Raw genomic sequence first — 19,796 nt, 5'->3', positions numbered from 1 at the left:
GAGCAAGCCACCCCCATAAGCCACTGTTTCAGCGAACCAGCACTGCACAAATCGCTCCCCAGGCTGCCTATAGACCCGACCTCTTCAACTGCTGCACTGCAAACACAGTCTGCATTCATCGGAGAACAAAACTCGCCTCCATTACTCGCCTACCCATCAAAATAAGTGCGAGTTAATTGAAAGCGTGCTTGTCGGTGACCTGCCGTCAGTTTCGAGCCTGTGGCAGGCCTTTTTGGAATCAAATTCTATTGCTTATATCTTAGACGATCTGTCCACACGCTAACAGCTATCCTACGAACATTTCTGAGCTCTTGCTGGACGTCGATACCACTCAAATGATGATTTCATAGAGAGGTTGACATGAAAAAACGGTCATCCCTCTGCGATATGCACCGGCGCTGTTCAGAACTTGGTCTCGGGATAAAGCCACCAGTCTCCCGAAAGCGTCTTAAAACTTTCGAAACCCAGGACTGGCTTATGTGAAGCTGACGTGCGACAGCCTGCTGGCTGAGCCCTTCTTGCAATAGTGCAACGATTTGTGCTGCTTCTGTAGGTGTAGAATCCCAGGTAAAGTGTCAAAAAAAGCGGAGATGTGTATGGATCAACGTGTGAAAGCAAAAATCCGAAAACACGTGTTTTATAGGGGGTAAGTAGGCCGCAACTCGCGACGTATCAAACAGTTGATACATGTCTTTTTCCTTACTTCTTCACATCAGCCGGGATATCTTTTTAAATACCGGTGTGATTTAAATGAATTTGGTATCAATTAAAAGGTAAAAGTTTAATCTTTAAAATGGTGCCACTTTTTTTGTTACTAACAAATTCGTTAGTACACAAGATCGCGTGGAAACAACTTCATATAAGTGATTCCATAGTTTTGCTCGCGAGTGTAGTTATTTGTCTTAAAATTATTCGTTTTAAAATTATATTATTCGTTTATTATAGTAAATAATTATTATATTAAACGATTTTATATAATTTGATGTTATATCCTCTAAGTATTATATGTTAAGTAGTTATATCATACATTACACACCCGACAGAGCGTCGTATTGTAACTTGACAGATAGTTACCCGGAAATAAAAATGTAAATGTCACAGACCAAATGTAAATGAAGAATTCTGTGCACGGCTGATAATGCAATGGTTATAGATGCAACTATTAGCTGGCTGGATATACTGAGTGGGCGTCCTTTTTGGCACATCGCCTTCATAGACATATTATTATGTATTATTATTGTTATTTTTATTTTTTTATTTCCATTTTAATGTCCTGATTTATTGTTTCTTTTTTTGTGCCAAATAAATTATTCTTTCTTTCTTTCTTTACCTACATCCAAAACTATCCAAAACTTTTGAATCGGTTACGGTTTCGGATATTTTTTTATTTCGGATATCCGAAAGTTTCGGTTACGGATACGGATATCCATAACATGCCTGGCCTCAACTCTCGCTGCTCGTCCTAAAATAACGTAGTTTAAAGACCTCCCTACCAGAAGGTCCTAGCCGTAGGTTTCTCCACAAAATCGCTGCTGTTATTCAGAAATCTCTTCCCAAAGGAGATTCTGAAATGGTCTAGATTCAGATATTCGCCATCGTCGATCTCTTTGATAAGTTTGCGCACTCTCTCTTTGGATGATTCGACGAAGCAAGCGGCCATCTTCATTTCGAGTTCTGCGTTGCGAAGGCCTATGCAGTACGATCTGTGGGACAATAATTGAAATAGATATAATAATAGTTATTTATAGTGTGAATGATGTTAACTTAAGCTGTTTGTTTTCGATGAAAATAAGATGAAAGTAAAGTACGGCCGAGCGATACTCAATGTCATGGTCATTTAGAATAGCAGGGGTTTGACCACGGTAATAATATCATACAGTATTGTAACTTCATATAAACAGACGAAACGAGAACTTTCTTTCGAAATTCAAATCTCGGTATGCGCTCGGCATGCAAAAGTCGGGGGTGTCGCGAATGTGCCGAATGGACGTCGGTGGCCAAGTGTTAAAAATGACAAAACTGATTGAATTTGACTGACTGTTATTTACGGTCAAATTGGTCAAAAACTAGTCAAATTGACATTTTCAGTCAGTTTGATTTGAAACGAAAATTATATTGTATTAAACCAGCTTTTTTTTGCCCACGACTTCGCACGCCCGAAATTAAAGTAACAGATCATTATGATTGTTAAAGTTTCAAAATTATTTAAGTAGTTTTTACTAAATTAAATCTACTAATCACAAAACAACACTCATTTTTAACCTACTCCATTCATAAATTATTTAGTTTGTCTAACTAAATAAAAAATATAATTACAAAACTAGATAGAAGTAGGCAGATGTAATCAAACTGGGTACTGTAGATGGGCAGCCCTATCGCATGTTGTCATACTGTGACATACCGCGCGACTGTTGACATTTATATCATAAATATGGCCGAGTTGGAATACTGTATAGATAGTATTACCGTGGTTTGACTTTGACATATTTTGGCGGGAGAACGAGACATTACGACAAATACACAAGATGGGAAGAGACAGAATAGATTGTCAGTTCGACAGTCGAATCGACCTTTTGTATCGCTGCTATTTGGCCGTACTTTAGATGGTATTACATTTTTTAGTTTGCGGCAAAGGACGACTTCGTACGACATCAAATGGTTTTCAACCGACTTCAAAAAAGGAGGAGGTTCTCAATTCGACCCGTATGTTTTTTTTTTCTATGTTTGTTACGCGATAACTCCGCCAATTATGAACCGATTTGAACAAATCTTTTTTCGGCGTATAGGTAATACGAGGGCGGCACTGAAAATTTCGGGAATTAAGGAAGTGAAACAACATTACTATTTAAAAATGTATTTATTGCTTTTTAAAGTATTCTCCGCGAAATTTGACACATTTTTCCATACACGAAACCAATCATTGAAGCAACCATTGCATTCGGAAGTTTGGGTCTCCAAAATGGCCGTTTTGTAGGCTTCCACAGCTTCTTCAGGTGATGAAAATCTCTGACCACGCAATTTATTCTTTATTTTAGGGAAAGTATAGAAATCATTAGGGCTTAGGTCGGGGCTGTACGGCGGATGGACTAATAATTCTATGTTTTCTTGCTTTTTTTTTTTCTTTTTTTCTTTCGTTTCAAACCACCCCCATCCCTCAACCCTTTCCCCAACCCCTGCTGTACAAAATTTTTGTGTGTTTCGTCTTTTTTGTGTTGTCTTGTCGTGATTGTGATTTGTGATGTCTTTTTTGTTTTAGGTCGATAAGTTCGCTTAGTCTTGTAGTTAAATTATTTTATTTTATTTTATTTGTCTCTATCACTGTGTAAAAGCTGCGCACGTGACATTGGCGGAACAGTGGCGAAAAAGCACAAGTTCATCGCCATCAATAAAAGAAGAAGAAGAAGAAGACGCGTCGCTGTCATTTTGCATTTTTATACCACAATTCTCAATCTCAACTCATTAAATCCCACAGTTTGGGTTGAAAACGTTTTAAATACATTCCAAAAGTGCATACATCCTTTATTAGTGACATTAACAAGTGATAACCAGGTCTACACGGCCTCAAAAGCGCATTATTTGCGCTTGAATTTCGTGCGAACTTGGTCGATTTAATCCGCCAAAATTAGTGCTGTAATGGTTCGCGGAACTGGCAGGGGCGGCAGAGGCATGCCCGGACGTGGCGGTATGGGGCGTCCGCCCTTCAACAGACCCAGGATGCTGATGCTAAGACCCCCTTTTGACTTGATATTGGCAGAGCCGGCATTTCCTCGATGCAAACCTGCCCCGGACGATGCGGCGCTTACCCAGGTAAATAAAGCTGTAATATAATGTTATTTGCATTTCCTTGTGTAATTTTTATGTATTCAAGGGTTATTAACCCACTTTATACTACCGTCGTTTTAAAACAACACATAGAAACAAAAAATTTTGGAGAATATGTAGGTACTTTTGTTTTTATTTATTTATGTTACTTGACAGGTGAAGGCTTTATCGACTTAGTCTATGTGGAAAATCTTAATAATTCATTAGGTTTTCCATAATATTTACAAGTTTATTTAGCCATTTTCAACGATGAGTTTTCAAGATAAATAATAATAATAAGTTGCACACTTTATTGAGATAGTTTATATAAAACCTGATGTTAGTATCATAAACTACATATAAACATCAAATCACACTGATTCAGAACCTTTGGTAAGAAGTTATAACGAAAAATAACTGGTGTTGTTTATAAACGCCAGCAGTAAAATGTACTACTTTATCTTTCAAGATATTATTATTTTATTTTTTACTGTAGGACACATTATCAGGCTCTGGAGCTTCATGATTTCGTCGAGGAGCTGGAAAATGACGATAATTTTCCAGTACTAGATTGTCTGATGATTATTGATACAGTAGTTAATACATAGATATAAACAATAACAACACAACTAGAATAAAAACAATTACTGAGCAGTGGCTCAGTGGGGCAGTGGCCCCAATAGGATTATTCCACTATGTTCACCTCGGTGATATCACCTGGGTGAAGAAAGTGTTATTTTTCATGTCCTCATTTCACCTCAGAACCATTTCACCCAGATGATATTATCCATATGACTTGATTTGACTAAAGCAGTCGCTTTTGTTCATCTATTTTTAGGGATGAATAACCCAGGTTTTCGCATTTGTTTACCAGGGTGAATTAATTTCTAGATGAACAAAGGTTCTAGGTGATCGTTTTAGTCGACGCGATCCACCTGAAAAATGAAGCTAGGTGAAATGGTTCCGAGGTGAGATGAGGACACTAAAAAGACAAATAAATATTTCTATTTCACTTTCTTCACCCAGGTGAACAAAGTGGAATGACCCCCCAATAGGCTCCTCGCTCAGCATTTATCCTGATATTCTCGTAAGGGCATGTCAAGAAGCTGGTCTTCCTCGGACGCTCTTGCTTTTGGCATCGCACATCCTGTCGAAGAGACATCGACTCGAGTTTGCTATCCCTCAAAAGGGTGTGCAATGCAGGGAATTACCGTGGTACCTATCTTCAGTTATGCATTTTTACAATTAAAGAAACAAAAGATAATACCAAAAGTAATATTACTCAGTTTTGTCACAAAAGCCAAATAAAATAAAGGATGGTTTTCTTTATGCAATGCATACCTCATAGTAGTGCATTTTACTACTGTTGTTTATAAACGACACCGCTTTTCCGAATTTCCACGAGGGAAATATTTTTTTTCTTATTTTTCCCATGTTATTTGTCAGTTTTTAAGCCTCATATACAAAGATCATTAAGTTTGGAGATAGTAAAATGTTTCAGGAGTATCTGGGTTAAGTGTAACTTAGTGCATAAACTGTTATTGAAACATGTTTTTGTTTGCATTTTGTTGTGTTGTATTCATCTATAGCTAAAATGCATTTGCCATAGGAAGATGGCAACTGTCAAGAAAAAAGACCATGAAAATAGTGTTATTTTTATGTGAAATACTTATTGCTAAATTATCAGCACAATTAACTAATTACATAATTAGAAAAGTGCATTCCTTTTGGCTATTATTAAGTAATGTCAAAACTTGTAAAACAAAATAATGATATAAATGTTCTCAGCTTCTTCTGCAAAGTTGTTGATGTTGAATCCCTTTATATGTATAACAACAATAATGCTTTAATAAAAATTTGCTTCTTAAATCTTCTAAAATCGGCTTCTTCTTTTACGTAAACAGCGTTATATAGACTGGGACTATCAATAATTTCTTCCCCAAGGCTAAGGTGTGAAATCCACGATAGTCCAAACCTTACAATAGTGACAATGTCAAACTGGCAGACTTGAAATCTGATTAACGATGATTTCAACCCCGCTGCTGCTGGAGACTATGTGGTGAAACCCACTTAACACAAGCATATATTTAGCTTCATTACTTTGTTCGTTGAAGCCAATTGACGTCCACTGCCGATCAAAGACCTCTCCCAAAGATTTCCACAAAGACCGGTCCTATTTACGAGAGTAATGGCACTATTTGTAACTAATGCAAGGCAAACTTTACTTTTGACTATAAAACAATTCAACATACTAATATGCTTATTCCAGGCACTCCTCAAGCGTCACGCCGAGCTGTGTCCCACGCCAGCGGAGCAATCGGCTGTGCTGAGCCTCGTCACCAAGCTGCAAACAGTATTAGACAACTTGGTTGTCGCCCCTGGTGACTTCGCTGCCTGTGTAAGTAATTTTTTTATTTGTTAGATTCCAAACTTAATTACTACCTTCATAAGGTAGGGAACAAAGTATTCATAAACTCTGTGATCCTTCTTTTGAGTTCTCTGTGATCAGTAAAATGATTTTTAGCTCTGTCCTAAGTAATTGCAAGCACTGGCACATCATTTAGCAACTTACAATCATGAAAACCAGTAAATAACTACTAAAGCCCAGTTTCCACCAAGGCGGAGCGGAACGGAGAAGTTTTTTGAAAAAGCAATCAAGATTTCCTGGTTCTCTGCGCCTTGGTGGAGTGGAAACTGAGCTTAAATTAAAACTTTTTACAATGTGTATTGCTAGTAGTCAGATCTGCCATTCGTGACGTTAAAAAATAATAATAATTTGTTGTTTTTTACAGCAACTGGAAGAAGTAAGGCAGGTGGGCTCGTACAAGAAAGGCACGATGATGGCAGGGAAGAATGTGGCTGATATCGTCGTCATCATGAAGACCTTGCCCACTAAAGAGGCTGTTGAAGGTCTCTCTAATAAGGTTAGTTTTCTTGTAATTCTTTATACTGCAGTGTAGTGCACAGCACGGTAAAAAAAACCTGATTTATAATGAAGTAGTAATATTTACCAGACTAGTAATAACCTGGTGTGGTTATACAGGGTATATCCACGATAGCTTATATAAATTTAAAGCTGTATTGCATGACTTGTTCGTTTCGGATAAATAGTCTAAAGATTGGTCTATGTATCCGAAACGAACTGTAGACTCTAAACATGATTTATCTAAAAGAGAAAAAAATATATTTTTGCCTTCTATTAGTAGTGCACTTATTTGCATGTCGTGGCAGCCTTTAAGTAAGGCAACACCACAGAATGTTTGATGTATTAAGGTTATATTAGATAAGGTGTATGCTTTGTTGGCTGTCCTTAAAATAAATAAATAAATAGCCGAAGCTTGAAGGGGTCGGACTAGCCGACTCGAAATCCGAGGAACGCGGGTTCAACCCCAATTCGACTGACACAAGCATATTTAGCTTAGTACGAGGAGCTAACGGGACTATTTGTAATTTGTGCAATAAAAATTACTAATATTCTTGTAAAAAAAAAACAGTGAAAACGTAAGGATCTCACTCAATTCTAAACTATACAAGATATCAAAAAACTGGTTACTGATCCTGAAAGTTCTCAGCTCTATCAAACGGTATCTTAATAGGTTACAGAATAAACTAGATCTATCTGAAAATTCATTGTTTCCAGCATCCATACATTTAGTAGAGCCACACAATATTAGATTAGAAACTATACAAGATATCGAAAAACTAGTTACTTCTTTGGTCTATGTTCAGCATTAGATCCTATGCCTAATATGATGATGATGATGAAACTGTTAATTTAAATATCATTATAAACATCTTTCCCTTCTCTCCAGGTCAACGAAGAACTAAACAAACTGATGCGTGCCGACGGCGGTGGTTCTGTGGTGTGCGCGTGCCACGAGCGCGGTTTCACCGTCACCGCCGCCGCGGCCGCCGTGCGAGTCTTGGTCACGACTCTGCACCAGAACTTGAGGAAGCTGGAGCCTGATGTGAGTATTATTTTGAAACTCGTCACACTTTTTTAAAATTCGTCACAGCGTGTGACGAATTTTGTAATCCCATTTGTGACGATGGAGATCGCTCAGTGGTAGTATGTGCATGCCACGAGCGTAGATTCACTGTTACCGCCGCCGCGGCCGCGTGCGAGTGTTGCTCACGACTCTGCACCAGAACTTGAGGAAGCTGGAGCCTGACGTGAGTATTATTTTGAAACTCGTCACACTTTTTAAAAATTCGTCATAGAGTGTGACGAATTTTGTAATCCTATTTGTGACGATGGAGGTCGCTCAGTAATAGTATGCGCATGCCACGAGCGCGGTTTCACCGTCACCGCCGCCGCCGCCGCCGTGCGAGTATTGGTCACGACACTGCACCAGAACTTGAGGAAGCTGGAGCCCGATGTGAGTATTTTTTGAAACTCGACACACTCTTTAAAAATTCGTCACAGAGTGTGACGAATTTTGTAATCCTATTTGTGACGATGGAGGTCGCTCAGTGGTAGTATGCGCATGCCACGAGCGTGGATTCACCGTCACCGCCGCCGCGGCCGCCGTGCGAGTATTGGTCACGACACTGCACCAGAACTTGAGGAAGCTGGAGCCCGACGTGAGTATTTTTTTGAAACTCGTCACACTTTTTTAAATTCGTCACAGAATGTGACGAGTTTTGTAATCCCATTTGTGACGATTAAGGTCGCTCATTGGTAGTATGTGCATGCCACGAACGTAGATTCACCGTCACCGCCGCCGCGGCCGCGTGCGAGTGTTGCTCACGACTCTGCACCAGAACTTGAGGAAACTGGAGCCCGATGTGAGTTTTTTTAAACTCTTCACACGTTTTAAAAAAATGTGACGAATTTTGTGATTATTATAATGAGTATCGTGCGGTCTAATTTTTTTTTCTATAGAATTTTACAACGGCGGCGGCGCGGCACAGAGCGGAACTGTGCGAAGCGGAGAGGAGAACTGGTAATAATATTGGTTATTTATTTATTTTATTTATTTATCAAAACATTTCTCCCCTCTGCTCTATCTTGATGGAAACCTGGCTATAGTGTTTTTCCTATCATAACGTATTATATTTATTGCAGGTGCACCTGGACTATAAGGTGATCAGCAGCCACCTGGCGGCCATCCGCCACAGCCGCTGGTTCGAGGAGAACGCTCATCACTCCTCCATCAAGGTCAGTGAATCAAAATCAAAAATACTTATTCAGTTTAGACCACAAGTGGCACTTATGAACTTCAAATATAGCAAACAGTAAAAAGAAAAGGTAGCCCTTATGGGGCACTTTACATGTCTCCTTATCTTTTGGGCCCTACCAGCGCTTCGAGACAAACATATGGCAAGTGCTGAGAAGAAACGCCGGAACAAACTCAGTCACCACTAATTGCCAGGAATTATCTAACTCTATCCTATCCCTCTATAGTTACGGTCAAATCAAACGCGCTAACACAAGTTGATAAACCTTGTTGTACTTGCGGGAGGCAGTGGTTGTAAGGCACCGCTCCCGTGCCCGGGATATGCGGTCAGGAAGGGAACTAACTTCCTAGTGAGCCTAGAGTCCCTATTCCCTAAGACACTAAGTCCCTAGAGCCCTAGCCCTGCCTAACAATAGATACTTAGACATAATAAGGTTTGATAGGAAGGAAGCTGTGCCCAGGTCGCCCAGGGCAGCAGCGTTAGGACGGCAGGTAGGCGGCGGGGACCCGCTGCCAGCCCGGCAGACTCACCGGACTGATCATAGCGACAGCTAAGGGTGTCTTGGCCGCAGCGGGGGGAAATGAGACACAACGACGGACGGTTGATATCTGATTTATTGGTTTTAACTATTGCTATTTATACCTAAGTTATTTACTGTACACAATGAAACGTATTTGCTAGTGTGCCGTCGGTGTAGAGTGCCGACGGTGCACGCTGAGGGTTCATGGGTCGCCCGGCGGTCGATGCTGACGGTGCAGCAGGATGTACGATCGTGCTCGTACACTTGTTTGAATTTATTTAACTGGATAATTAGGAGAAAGTTGTATTCGACAAACTAACATTCAAATCAAATCATTTATTCAGTACTTAGGCCCTCTCCAGGGCGCTTATACACTTCCCAAATATAGCTTGCCCTACCACCACATATTTTATGGGCTGGTGTTGAAAAGAAGAGGCGGAAGAAACTCATGAGTCACGCATACGAGTATTGCCAAAAGCAAACCATCACTCTTGATACCTAATTAGGTTATTTTTTTCTATTCCAACAGCAAATCCTGTCCTGTCTAAAATAGCTCAAAAATAAGAGAAATCTCCTGGCAAGGCGAAAGGTTGAATTCTCACCTTAGGCAATTCGATTTTTTCAAATCAAATCTAATATTTTATTCTTTAAACGATATGTGATGGATGGATGTTATGGATATGTGTAGGTTACGGATCTATATCCTAATAATATTATACCGGTTTCGGTTACGGATATTTTTTTTATTTCGGATATCCGAAAGTTTCGGTTACTGTTACGGATATCTGTGCTTTAGAATGCAATTTGCAATAGTTGTCCAACACGGTTCATTGATGGCCGCACACTTTACATCGAATAAAAAGTAATAAAAAAATAAAAAATTATAGATGTCATTACAAAGTTGTAAATGTCATTATATAAATAAATAAATAAAGGTAAATCAGGCTGTTATGCCTTTACATATAATCCTATAAAAAAACAATTTTTAACTGCCTACATACTTTTGAATCTGTTACGGTTACGGTTTCGGATATTTTTTTATTTCGGATATCCGAAAGTTTCGGCTACGGTTACGGATATCCATAACATCCCTGATTTATAATGTGGTGTGCTCATGTTTTGTTTCATACAAAGCACTACAAAAATTTCAAGTTATTAAAAACCTTATTTTTTCCAGGTCCTAATCCGCCTCCTCCGGGACATGTGTTCGCGCCACTCGGGGCTCGAACCCCTGACGCCGTGGATGATCGACCTGCTAGCTCATCACTGCATCATGAACAACCCGGCGCGCCAGGCGCTGCCCATCAACGTTGCCTTCCGGTGAGTTTGTTGATCATTATCATTATCATTTCAGCCACAGGACGTCCACGGTCCACTGCTGAACATAGCAAGCAAGCTGCGACTAGTTAGTAAAGTACAGTATACTAAATTATGGAATTATTCTCTGGGGGAACTCTGTTGATTCCGAAAAAGTATTTAAAATACAAAAAAAAATGCATGCGTGCGATGTGTGGGGCAGGCTATAGAGATAGTTGTAAGCCACTCTTCAAAAAATTAAAAATATTGCCATTGCCATGTTTATATATCAAGGAATTATGCCTATTTGTAAAAAAACATCCTGATAATTTTAAGACGCATGAACAGGTATTAGAAAAGACTACTCGCCACAAGAACAGATTGTATTTGCCCAAAATTAATTTAACGTTATATAAAAGAAATGTATTTTGTATGGCTATAAGAGTTTTCAATAAACTGCCAGCTTATATACAGGGAGCTTCTATGCCTGAATTTAGAAATGTATTGCACAAGTGGCTGCTCGATAAATGTTTCTACTCTGTAAATGAGTTTTTTTAGAATTAAATAATTGTGAAATTTTATGTATTAATATTGGTTGTGTGTTATTTTATGTAATTGACATTTAATTGTAATGATTAGTATAATTGGATTGTTGACATTGTTATGATTTTATCAAATGACTTTTCATAAGATTATTAATATTTTGACATGTTCTCCTAATTAACTTTCACATGCCAGTCATGGCAAGGTACACTGTAACGAAATTGATTATTTACAAACATCTAATGGACGTGTATTTCTGTGAATAAATGAATTTGAATTTGAGATTTGTATTTGTATTAAAAAGATTAAAATACGTTTCAAACAATGAAGCAATGATGTCGGCATATTACGGTTATGTCTCCTCTATACTAAATTATGGAATTATTCTCTGGGGGAACTCTGTTGATTCCGAAAAAGTATTTAAAATACAAAAAAAATGCATGCGTGCGATGTGTGGGGCAGGCTATAGAGATAGTTGTAAGCCACTCTTCAAAAAATTAAAAATATTGCCATTGCCATGTTTATATATCAAGGAATTATGCCTATTTGTAAAAAAACATCCTGATAATTTTAAGACGCATGAACAGGTATTAGAAAAGACTACTCGCCACAAGAACAGATTGTATTTGCCCAAAATTAATTTAACGTTATATAAAAGAAATGTATTTTGTATGGCTATAAGAGTTTTCAATAAACTGCCAGCTTATATACAGGGAGCTTCTATGCCTGAATTTAGAAATGTATTGCACAAGTGGCTGCTCGATAAATGTTTCTACTCTGTAAATGAGTTTTTTTAGAATTAAATAATTGTGAAATTTTATGTATTAATATTGGTTGTGTGTTATTTTATGTAATTGACATTTAATTGTAATGATTAGTATAATTGGATTGTTGACATTGTTATGATTTTATCAAATGACTTTTCATAAGATTATTAATATTTTGACATGTTCTCCTAATTAACTGTCACATGCCAGTCATGGCAAGGTACACTGTAACGAAATTGATTATTTAAAAACATCTAATGGACGTGTATTTCTGTGAATAAATGAATTTGAATTTGAATATTTTACGCACACTCATAACACGGAACCGCTCGAGCAGAGGGCTATCACTAGTGACGACGTTTGATGTATACTTTCACTAAGCAGTCGCACAGGCATACATTGACTGCTCAAGCAGTTGACTGCTCTCACGCAGTTACCTACTACCGAGCTCTATTCCGGTTAAACAGTTAATACCAATGTTAGTTATGTAAACCCTGGCATTCTTAATACACATAAAGATATAAATAAACTGCTTCAGAAGTTAATAGTAATGACTCCAGCAGTTATCAATGGCAGCTTCATGCTTTGATTATGACTGCAAGAGCGGTACACAGATCACTGGCTAACTTCTCAATTTGTCCGTGTATAGCGTGTATGTCTACGTATGAAATATCAAATGTAACTATAAGAGTCAATAGGCACTTACAGGGCAGATATGTATGTAACATCCTAGACTGCATCGCACTTAACACCAGTGGCCTAATTCACGTATTTTGATAGTCAAGATCTCGCTGACGTTCAGAAGTCGTCCCATTGAAAAACAGTTCTAAATCCGTATTCACAAGGGTCATTTCGATAGAACGATTACTCGATAGGATCGCAAGTCAGTGTTTTGTTGTTGAAGTTTTGGTACGTGAATAAAGCTACAGGTGCGATTGTTATGCATAAAAAAATGTAGGTCAGTCGCAGCTGGCCAAAGTGTATATTTGCATAGTTCGAGTTGACTGGTACACTATTAATGTTTATTTTTTCTCTCCAGTCGCGCGCTGTCCCTGGTGGCGGGCGGCCTGTTCCTGCCGGGCTGCGCCGGCCTGCCCGACCCGTGCGAGGCGGCGCACGCGCGCGCTCACACCGCACTCGACCTCGCTGCCCAGGACTTGGCCGCTGCTACAGCGCAGACGTGAGTACACGCGACTGTAGACCTTACGGGCTATATTTCACCGGGACACCATGGCGGCGCAACCAGTCGCCGCTACAAACAAAATGTATACAGCTTTGCGCAACCAAACAGACACCAGGTGAGTAACTCTCCATAGAGCTGTATACATTTTGTTGGTAGCGGCGCCACAGTCGCAGGACCAGCTGCCCGACCCGTGCGAGACGTGAGTACACCTTACAGCACAAGGAATAAGGCTCATATTGTAATGAAGCGCGGTTGCGCACTCCACGCGCAACCTCACCGAGCGATAAGGATGGGTAGCTTGGGGTCATTGGACAAAATTATACGTGCTCACAGACCGGACTATAGCTAGAGTATAAGTGCGTGCGCACTCTGTGCTCGACCTCGCTGCTCAGGACTTAGCCGCTGCTACAGCTCAGACGTGAGTACACCTTACAGCACAAGGAATAAGGATCAGATTGCAATGACACCATGCGTACTAGAGTACTAAACTTAGCTGCTGCGACTGCGCAGACGTGAGTACACCTTACAGCACAAGGAATAAGGTCTAGAGTTGAGTACACAACGCTAGAGGATAAGGGACACATTGTAATGAAGCGCGGTTGCGCACTCCACACGCGACCTCACCGCTGCGACTGCGCAGACGTGAGTACACCTTACAGCACAAGGAATAAGGCTCATATTGTAATGAAGCGCGGTTGCGCACTCCACACGCGACCTTACCACTGCGACTGCGCAGACGTGAGTACACCTTACAGCACAAGGAATAAGGCTCATATTGTAATGAGAGCGGCCGGCGCATAAGGTTCAGAGTCGCAATGAAGAAGATAATGGTTTGCGCACTCTAAACGCGACCTCACCGCTGCTACTGCGCAGACGTGAGTAGACTCTATGGCATATACAATAAGACTCACATTGCTAATGATACATCTCATACACAAGGGTCATAGTCGCGTGCTCACACCGCGCTCGACCTCGCTGCCCAAGACTTGGCCGCTGCTACAGCTCAGACGTGAGTACACCTTACAGCACAAGGAATAAGACTCACATTGCTAATGATACATCTCATACACGGTCATACACCAGGGTCATAGTTGCTCGCGCTCATAAGGGTCACGTTGTTATATCGCGCGTACGCACTGTATACGCGACCTCACTGCTGCTACTGAGCAGACGTGAGTACACGCCAATATGGACCCTGTGGTCAGCGTATAAGATCTAGAGTTGCGTACACGACGCTAAAGGATATGGGTCACATTGTAATGAAGTGCGGTTGCGCACTCCACACGCGACCTCACCGCTGCTACTGCGCAGACGTGAGTAGACCTTACAGCTTGGGCATAAGGCTCATATTGCCATGAGAGCGGCCGACGAATGAGGGCTATCGTTTTAGCGCTCACCAGTTGGCGCCACTGTAGAGTAAGGTCCTGTCACTTGCTAGTAGCGAAGACAGTGGCGCCAACTGGTGAGCGCTAAAGTGGTAGGAGGACTATCGCATTTGCACTCATCAAGATGGCGCCACTGTAGAGTAAGGTCCTGTCAATCGCCAGGGGTGCCAACTGTTAAGTATAAAAACGATAGCCCTCATTAGGTTAGAGAGTAGAGTCGCGCACACAGCGCTAGAGGATAAGGGACACATTGTAATGGAGCGCGGTTGCGCACTCTAAACGCGACCTCAATGCTGCTACTGCGGGAGACGTGAGTACACGCGAATATGAATCTTATGGCTCACACACAGAGGCGAGAGTCGCGCATACAGCACTAGAGGACAAGGGTCAAGTTGTTATATCGCGCGTGCGCACTCCGCGAGCGACCTCGCTGCTCAGGACTTAGCCGGTGCTACCGCTCAGACGTGAGTACACCTTACAGCACAGAGAATAAGGATCAAAGTCGCGCACACAACAATAGAGGATAAGGGTCCGATTGCAATGACACCATGCGGTAGGTAACGCGCGCGCTCACACCGCGCTCGACCTCGCCGCTCAGGACTTAGCCGCTGCTACAGCTCAGACGTGAGTACACAAAATAAAATACCTTTGTCAGTCACAGCTTTGTAATAATGTTGTAGTCGTAACTGCCCACTGTGCAATTTTTTGTATAGCCTGACCAGGAACATAAAAACCCTGGCATAGAGGCGCGTCAATTGCATTTGATAGTGCAACACTGAGTACAGTCGTACCTGTGTTAAATTAATAGGCTAACTTTATGTATCAGGATTCAGGATTACGGGCTAATTTGATATTTTCATGAATTAACGAAAAAATATTATTACAGGTAACCTGGTTTAAATAAATTAAATGAAAACATCAATCGAGCTATAGTCTTTTTCACCTAAGATGATCCGTATGACACTTCAAGGTTATCCATATTACGCATACTACATATGCAGAATATTTTTGAAAAAATATTTGTATTTTATTAGCAATATAATAAAAAAAAATTAACTACTTGTCTTGAAATATATACTAAAATCTGAGTCTATTGATTAATATTTTAATTAAATACGATGTAAAAATATTTTTTATTTAATGTACGCAATGTGTGAAACGGAATAGATGTAGTGCTGGGGTATTTGTTCTATAACAAAATCGATTATTTCCGCGGTTCATTAATCGATTGCAGTGAATACTTAGTTATTAAAAACATCACAAAAATCAACTATATTTTTCGATTGTTGACTTTAATAAACGCATTTAAAATAAATAAATAGGCTTTAATTTAAAGAAATAGAACCAGTACTTTTTAGGAATCGTTTTTTGAACACGAAGTCCTTGGAATTTGAATATTATCTATAAAAATTGTTACTAAAATATTTGTAATTAAAAAAAACATGTTTTTTGTTAAATGACACCTATACAAACTATTTCTCTAAAAGTAGGTTTTACTAACTCTTAGAAAAAAATCGATAGATAAATCGCTATGGTTTAGTTATGTGACATCTCTATAACTTTCAAACTCGAAACGTCATACGAATCATCTTACGTGAAAAAGACTATAGTAGGATTTATTTTATTATTCATCAATAATCAAATTCAGAACTTGAATATTCAACTGCAATGTCTGCTCATGAACGCTTCAAACTCGGTACTTCTTTCCCAATTCCATAAAATTCAACACTTAGAAAGTGACAAAAAACTTTAAAATAGGTAGTTGAAACAAACCACAGCTAATTTTCATAGTGGACTGTACTATACGATAAACATGTCAGTCAATTTGACAACCTTTGTCGGAAAAATTATTCAATGAAAATATTGTCCGAACCCTTAGTATTTCTCTTCGACAAATACTTTAACACATTGTGAACCACTTTTCTTTCACGACTATAAAAAGATTTTAGCAATTTAATTCACAAAATCAATTGCGCACATTTAAAATAAAGTTTGTTTACACTTTGACAGCAATAGACTGACATGCAAGGTGACATATCAATGAAGTTTTCAGTTACTGTTGCCATTAAAAGAAATTAGTACCATTAGTTTTCCGCAACATGGCGAGGGTTTTTATGTTCCTGGTCAGGCTATACATATTCTCTAAAGATTTCTATTGTTTTTTCGAATCTTCCCGCGACTAGTTTTACTCAAAATGACTTGATTAGTCTATATTGCCTACGGCATCAATGCTGCGAACCAAAAAAGGTAAAAACTGTCAAAACCAGCTGTGACGAACGAAGAAACATGCCGTTTTGCATGCTGCAGCCTCATGCTAGAAGAAAGTGTCTGGGTCTAACAGCAATAAACTAATTTGTGCATAATTTTGTACTGTGGATTTTAAAGACTATCATGTTATTTTAAGTCTGGGTCTTAGGAGGTAATGCCCGTTTTTACCATCAATCCCTAATTTTTAGGTGACCCGTGGTGAATTTTAATTATTTAATTTTATTAACTTAAGGGTCACTAAAAATTAGGGATTGATGGTGAAAACGGGCATAAAGCTCACATTGCCATGAGAGCAGCCGGCGCATAAGGTTCAGAGTCGCAATAAAGAGGATAATGGTTAGATTGTAATGAAACGTGGTTGCGCACTCCACATGCAATAAAAATACAGTGTGTAATTTTCAACAGATTTTAGTTGGTTCGATTCCCGATGGTAAGCAAATTTTTGGAAATTTTTGAATGCAGTTCCATTTCTTTTAAAAACTAAAAGAACGTTTTCTTTAAAAAAATTATCTATCTACAGTATTAAGAGTACTTTCCCTCCAGGTACCATTACAAAATTCCACCCTGTATTTGTACTGTACGGGAATCGAACCCGCGACTCCAAACGGCCGACTGAATAAATGTTCAAGCCAATAAATAAATTATTTTTATCCAGCCTCCTCCGCGTGGTAGCGCGTGGCGGGCACCGCTACGTGCTCGGTCTGCAAGCCTTCGAAGGCGGCAAGGACATCTCCACCGAGATCACGGTGTGGGACGGCGTGGTCGTGTCTCCCCTCGCGCCGGCGTACCAAGACTCGCCTGAGCCGATGGACACGGATGATAAAGGTCAGTCTCCTCTGAGCTATTTTGTTTGCGAAGTAATGACCCATCATTTCAGCCACAGGACGTCCACTGCTGAACATAGGCCTTCCCCAATGCTTTCCATGTTACCCGGTTGGTAGCGGCCTGCGTCCAGCGCCTTCCTGCTACCTTTATGAGGTCGTCGGTCCACCTTGTGGGTGGACGTCCCACGCTGTTTTTGGGTACGTTGTCTCCACTCCAGAACCTTGCTGCCCCATCGGCCGTCAGTTCTGCGTATGTGCCCTGTCCACTACCACTTCAGCTTGCTAAGCCGTCGGACTATGTCAGCGACTTTAATTCGTTTCCATCCAAGTGACGATCCATTTATTATTTTCATTCTTACTTTGCTTGCATTTTTGTGATAACACATATGGCTAGTTGGTTCCATAATGATATACTTACCTTACACTTAGGCAAAGTTGCACCACCTTATTTTAACCATAAATATAACCCAGGTTCAACAGTTCAACTGGTTAATATCCACCATTAACCAGTTGAACTGTTGAACCCGACATAACTACTGTTTAACACGTCTTTTTTTTCCGGTTTTAAACTAAACATTATTTGTTACAGATGAAGATGGGCAAGATGGCGTCGCCGCTTAGTTTAAACTAGTTTTAAGACCATAGTTTATCTATGTACAACTATACTTCTCAAATAAACTTTCTAAGTTTTTATTTAAATTGGCTTTTATTTACTCACAGGATATCACCAAGGTGAAAAACAAAAGGCTGATGCGAACATGACATACACAACACATTAGGCGGTTATCACACTGCGCCGCGCTCCGCCGCGGAGCGCGGGACGACAGATTTAATCATTGTATGCAAGTACCTCAGTTTGTATAGAAAACACGCACGGCACTTCACACTTTTGAAGCCACGATAGCCGAACGGTGAAGGGGTCGGACTGGCCGACTCGTGATCCGGGGAACGCGGGTTCGGTCCCCGCCGCCGCTCGACTATTGTGGTGAGCTCACTCGTGACACAAGCATATTTAGCTTAGTACGAGGGGCTAACGGGAGTATTAGTAATTTGTGTAATAACAAATTACTAATAATCTTTTGTAAAAAAAAAAAAAAAAAAAAATGACAACGCGTGCGCGCGTGATTTTTTATATGAAAATCACGCGCTCCGCGGCGGAGCGCGGTGCAGTGTCATAACCGCCTTACACATTCATACTATTGAAATTTCGAATAAACTAGCAAATTATTGCAAGCGAGACAACTAGCAACGTTTCACTTTTCTTGATGTTTTGTGTTACTCTCACTAATGACCTAGGTGATGAAAAAATAAATTCCAGCTCCAATCAACTTCACAGAGAAAAATAAGACAGTAATACAATTAATAATAATAATATTTATTCAATACTTTCTTACAACCTTATTTTAGTCGCATACAAAAAATACATCGAGTCGCTATCCACATAATAGTCGATACTAAGTTTGTCCGTTGACATCGGAAACTATTTACAATTATTTTGTACCCCTCCATTGATTTTTTAAAGAATAAAATTACAAAATATCATTCTTCTCTTTGTCATTACACCCACTGATCACAAGAATTTGTTCTATAGTAGACCAATCACATTGAAGCAGTGCAATTTGAATAAAGGAATGACGGTTATAGTGCAACAAAGCTAAAATATTGGTAGGTGAGATTTAGAATCATTACCGAAGGAAGGAATTACATCCTACTTCCTACTAATTATAAATGCGAAAGTTTGGATGTTTGTTACTTTTTCACGCAAAAACTACTGAACGAATTTGATGAAACTACAGTATTGTTCCTTATAACCCAGAATAACATATAGGCTATAATTTATGACGATCTGTGACAAACAAAATTTCACGCGGGTGAAAAGATCAAATAAAATGATTGATGTAATTTTTACTTGCGAATTCTGTTTCCGTGATTTTAAGTTATGTACCTACTTATTAAAGACTTTATGAATCTTGTTGTAAAATATGATTTTAGACGTAGATTTTTTAGAAACCAATGACAAGTGACTAT

General features: G+C 39.6%; 1 protein-coding gene across 1 annotated transcript; it reads left to right on the top strand.

Moving 5' to 3' along the window:
• The first annotated feature begins 3,386 nt into the window (after positions 1-3,386).
• Positions 3,387-18,467, top strand: LOC114355785 (interleukin enhancer-binding factor 2 homolog). The gene is made up of 9 exons (XM_028308804.1): positions 3,387-3,807; positions 6,071-6,199; positions 6,594-6,725; positions 7,614-7,769; positions 8,870-8,962; positions 10,680-10,822; positions 13,148-13,288; positions 17,600-17,769; positions 18,358-18,467. The coding sequence occupies exons 1-9, from the start codon at positions 3,634-3,636 to the stop codon at positions 18,387-18,389; spliced, it is 1,170 nt and encodes a 389-aa protein (XP_028164605.1). The 5' UTR covers positions 3,387-3,633; the 3' UTR covers positions 18,390-18,467.
• Positions 18,468-19,796: the final 1,329 nt, after the last annotated feature.

The sequence above is a fragment of the Ostrinia furnacalis genome, unplaced genomic scaffold (assembly GCF_004193835.3).
Source record: "Ostrinia furnacalis isolate ACB-3 unplaced genomic scaffold, ASM419383v2 OfSCF2506, whole genome shotgun sequence".
Classification (NCBI taxonomy): domain Eukaryota; kingdom Metazoa; phylum Arthropoda; class Insecta; order Lepidoptera; family Crambidae; genus Ostrinia; species Ostrinia furnacalis.
Note: the sequence above shows the minus strand (reverse complement) of the source record. Positions and strands in the feature narration are given on the sequence as shown.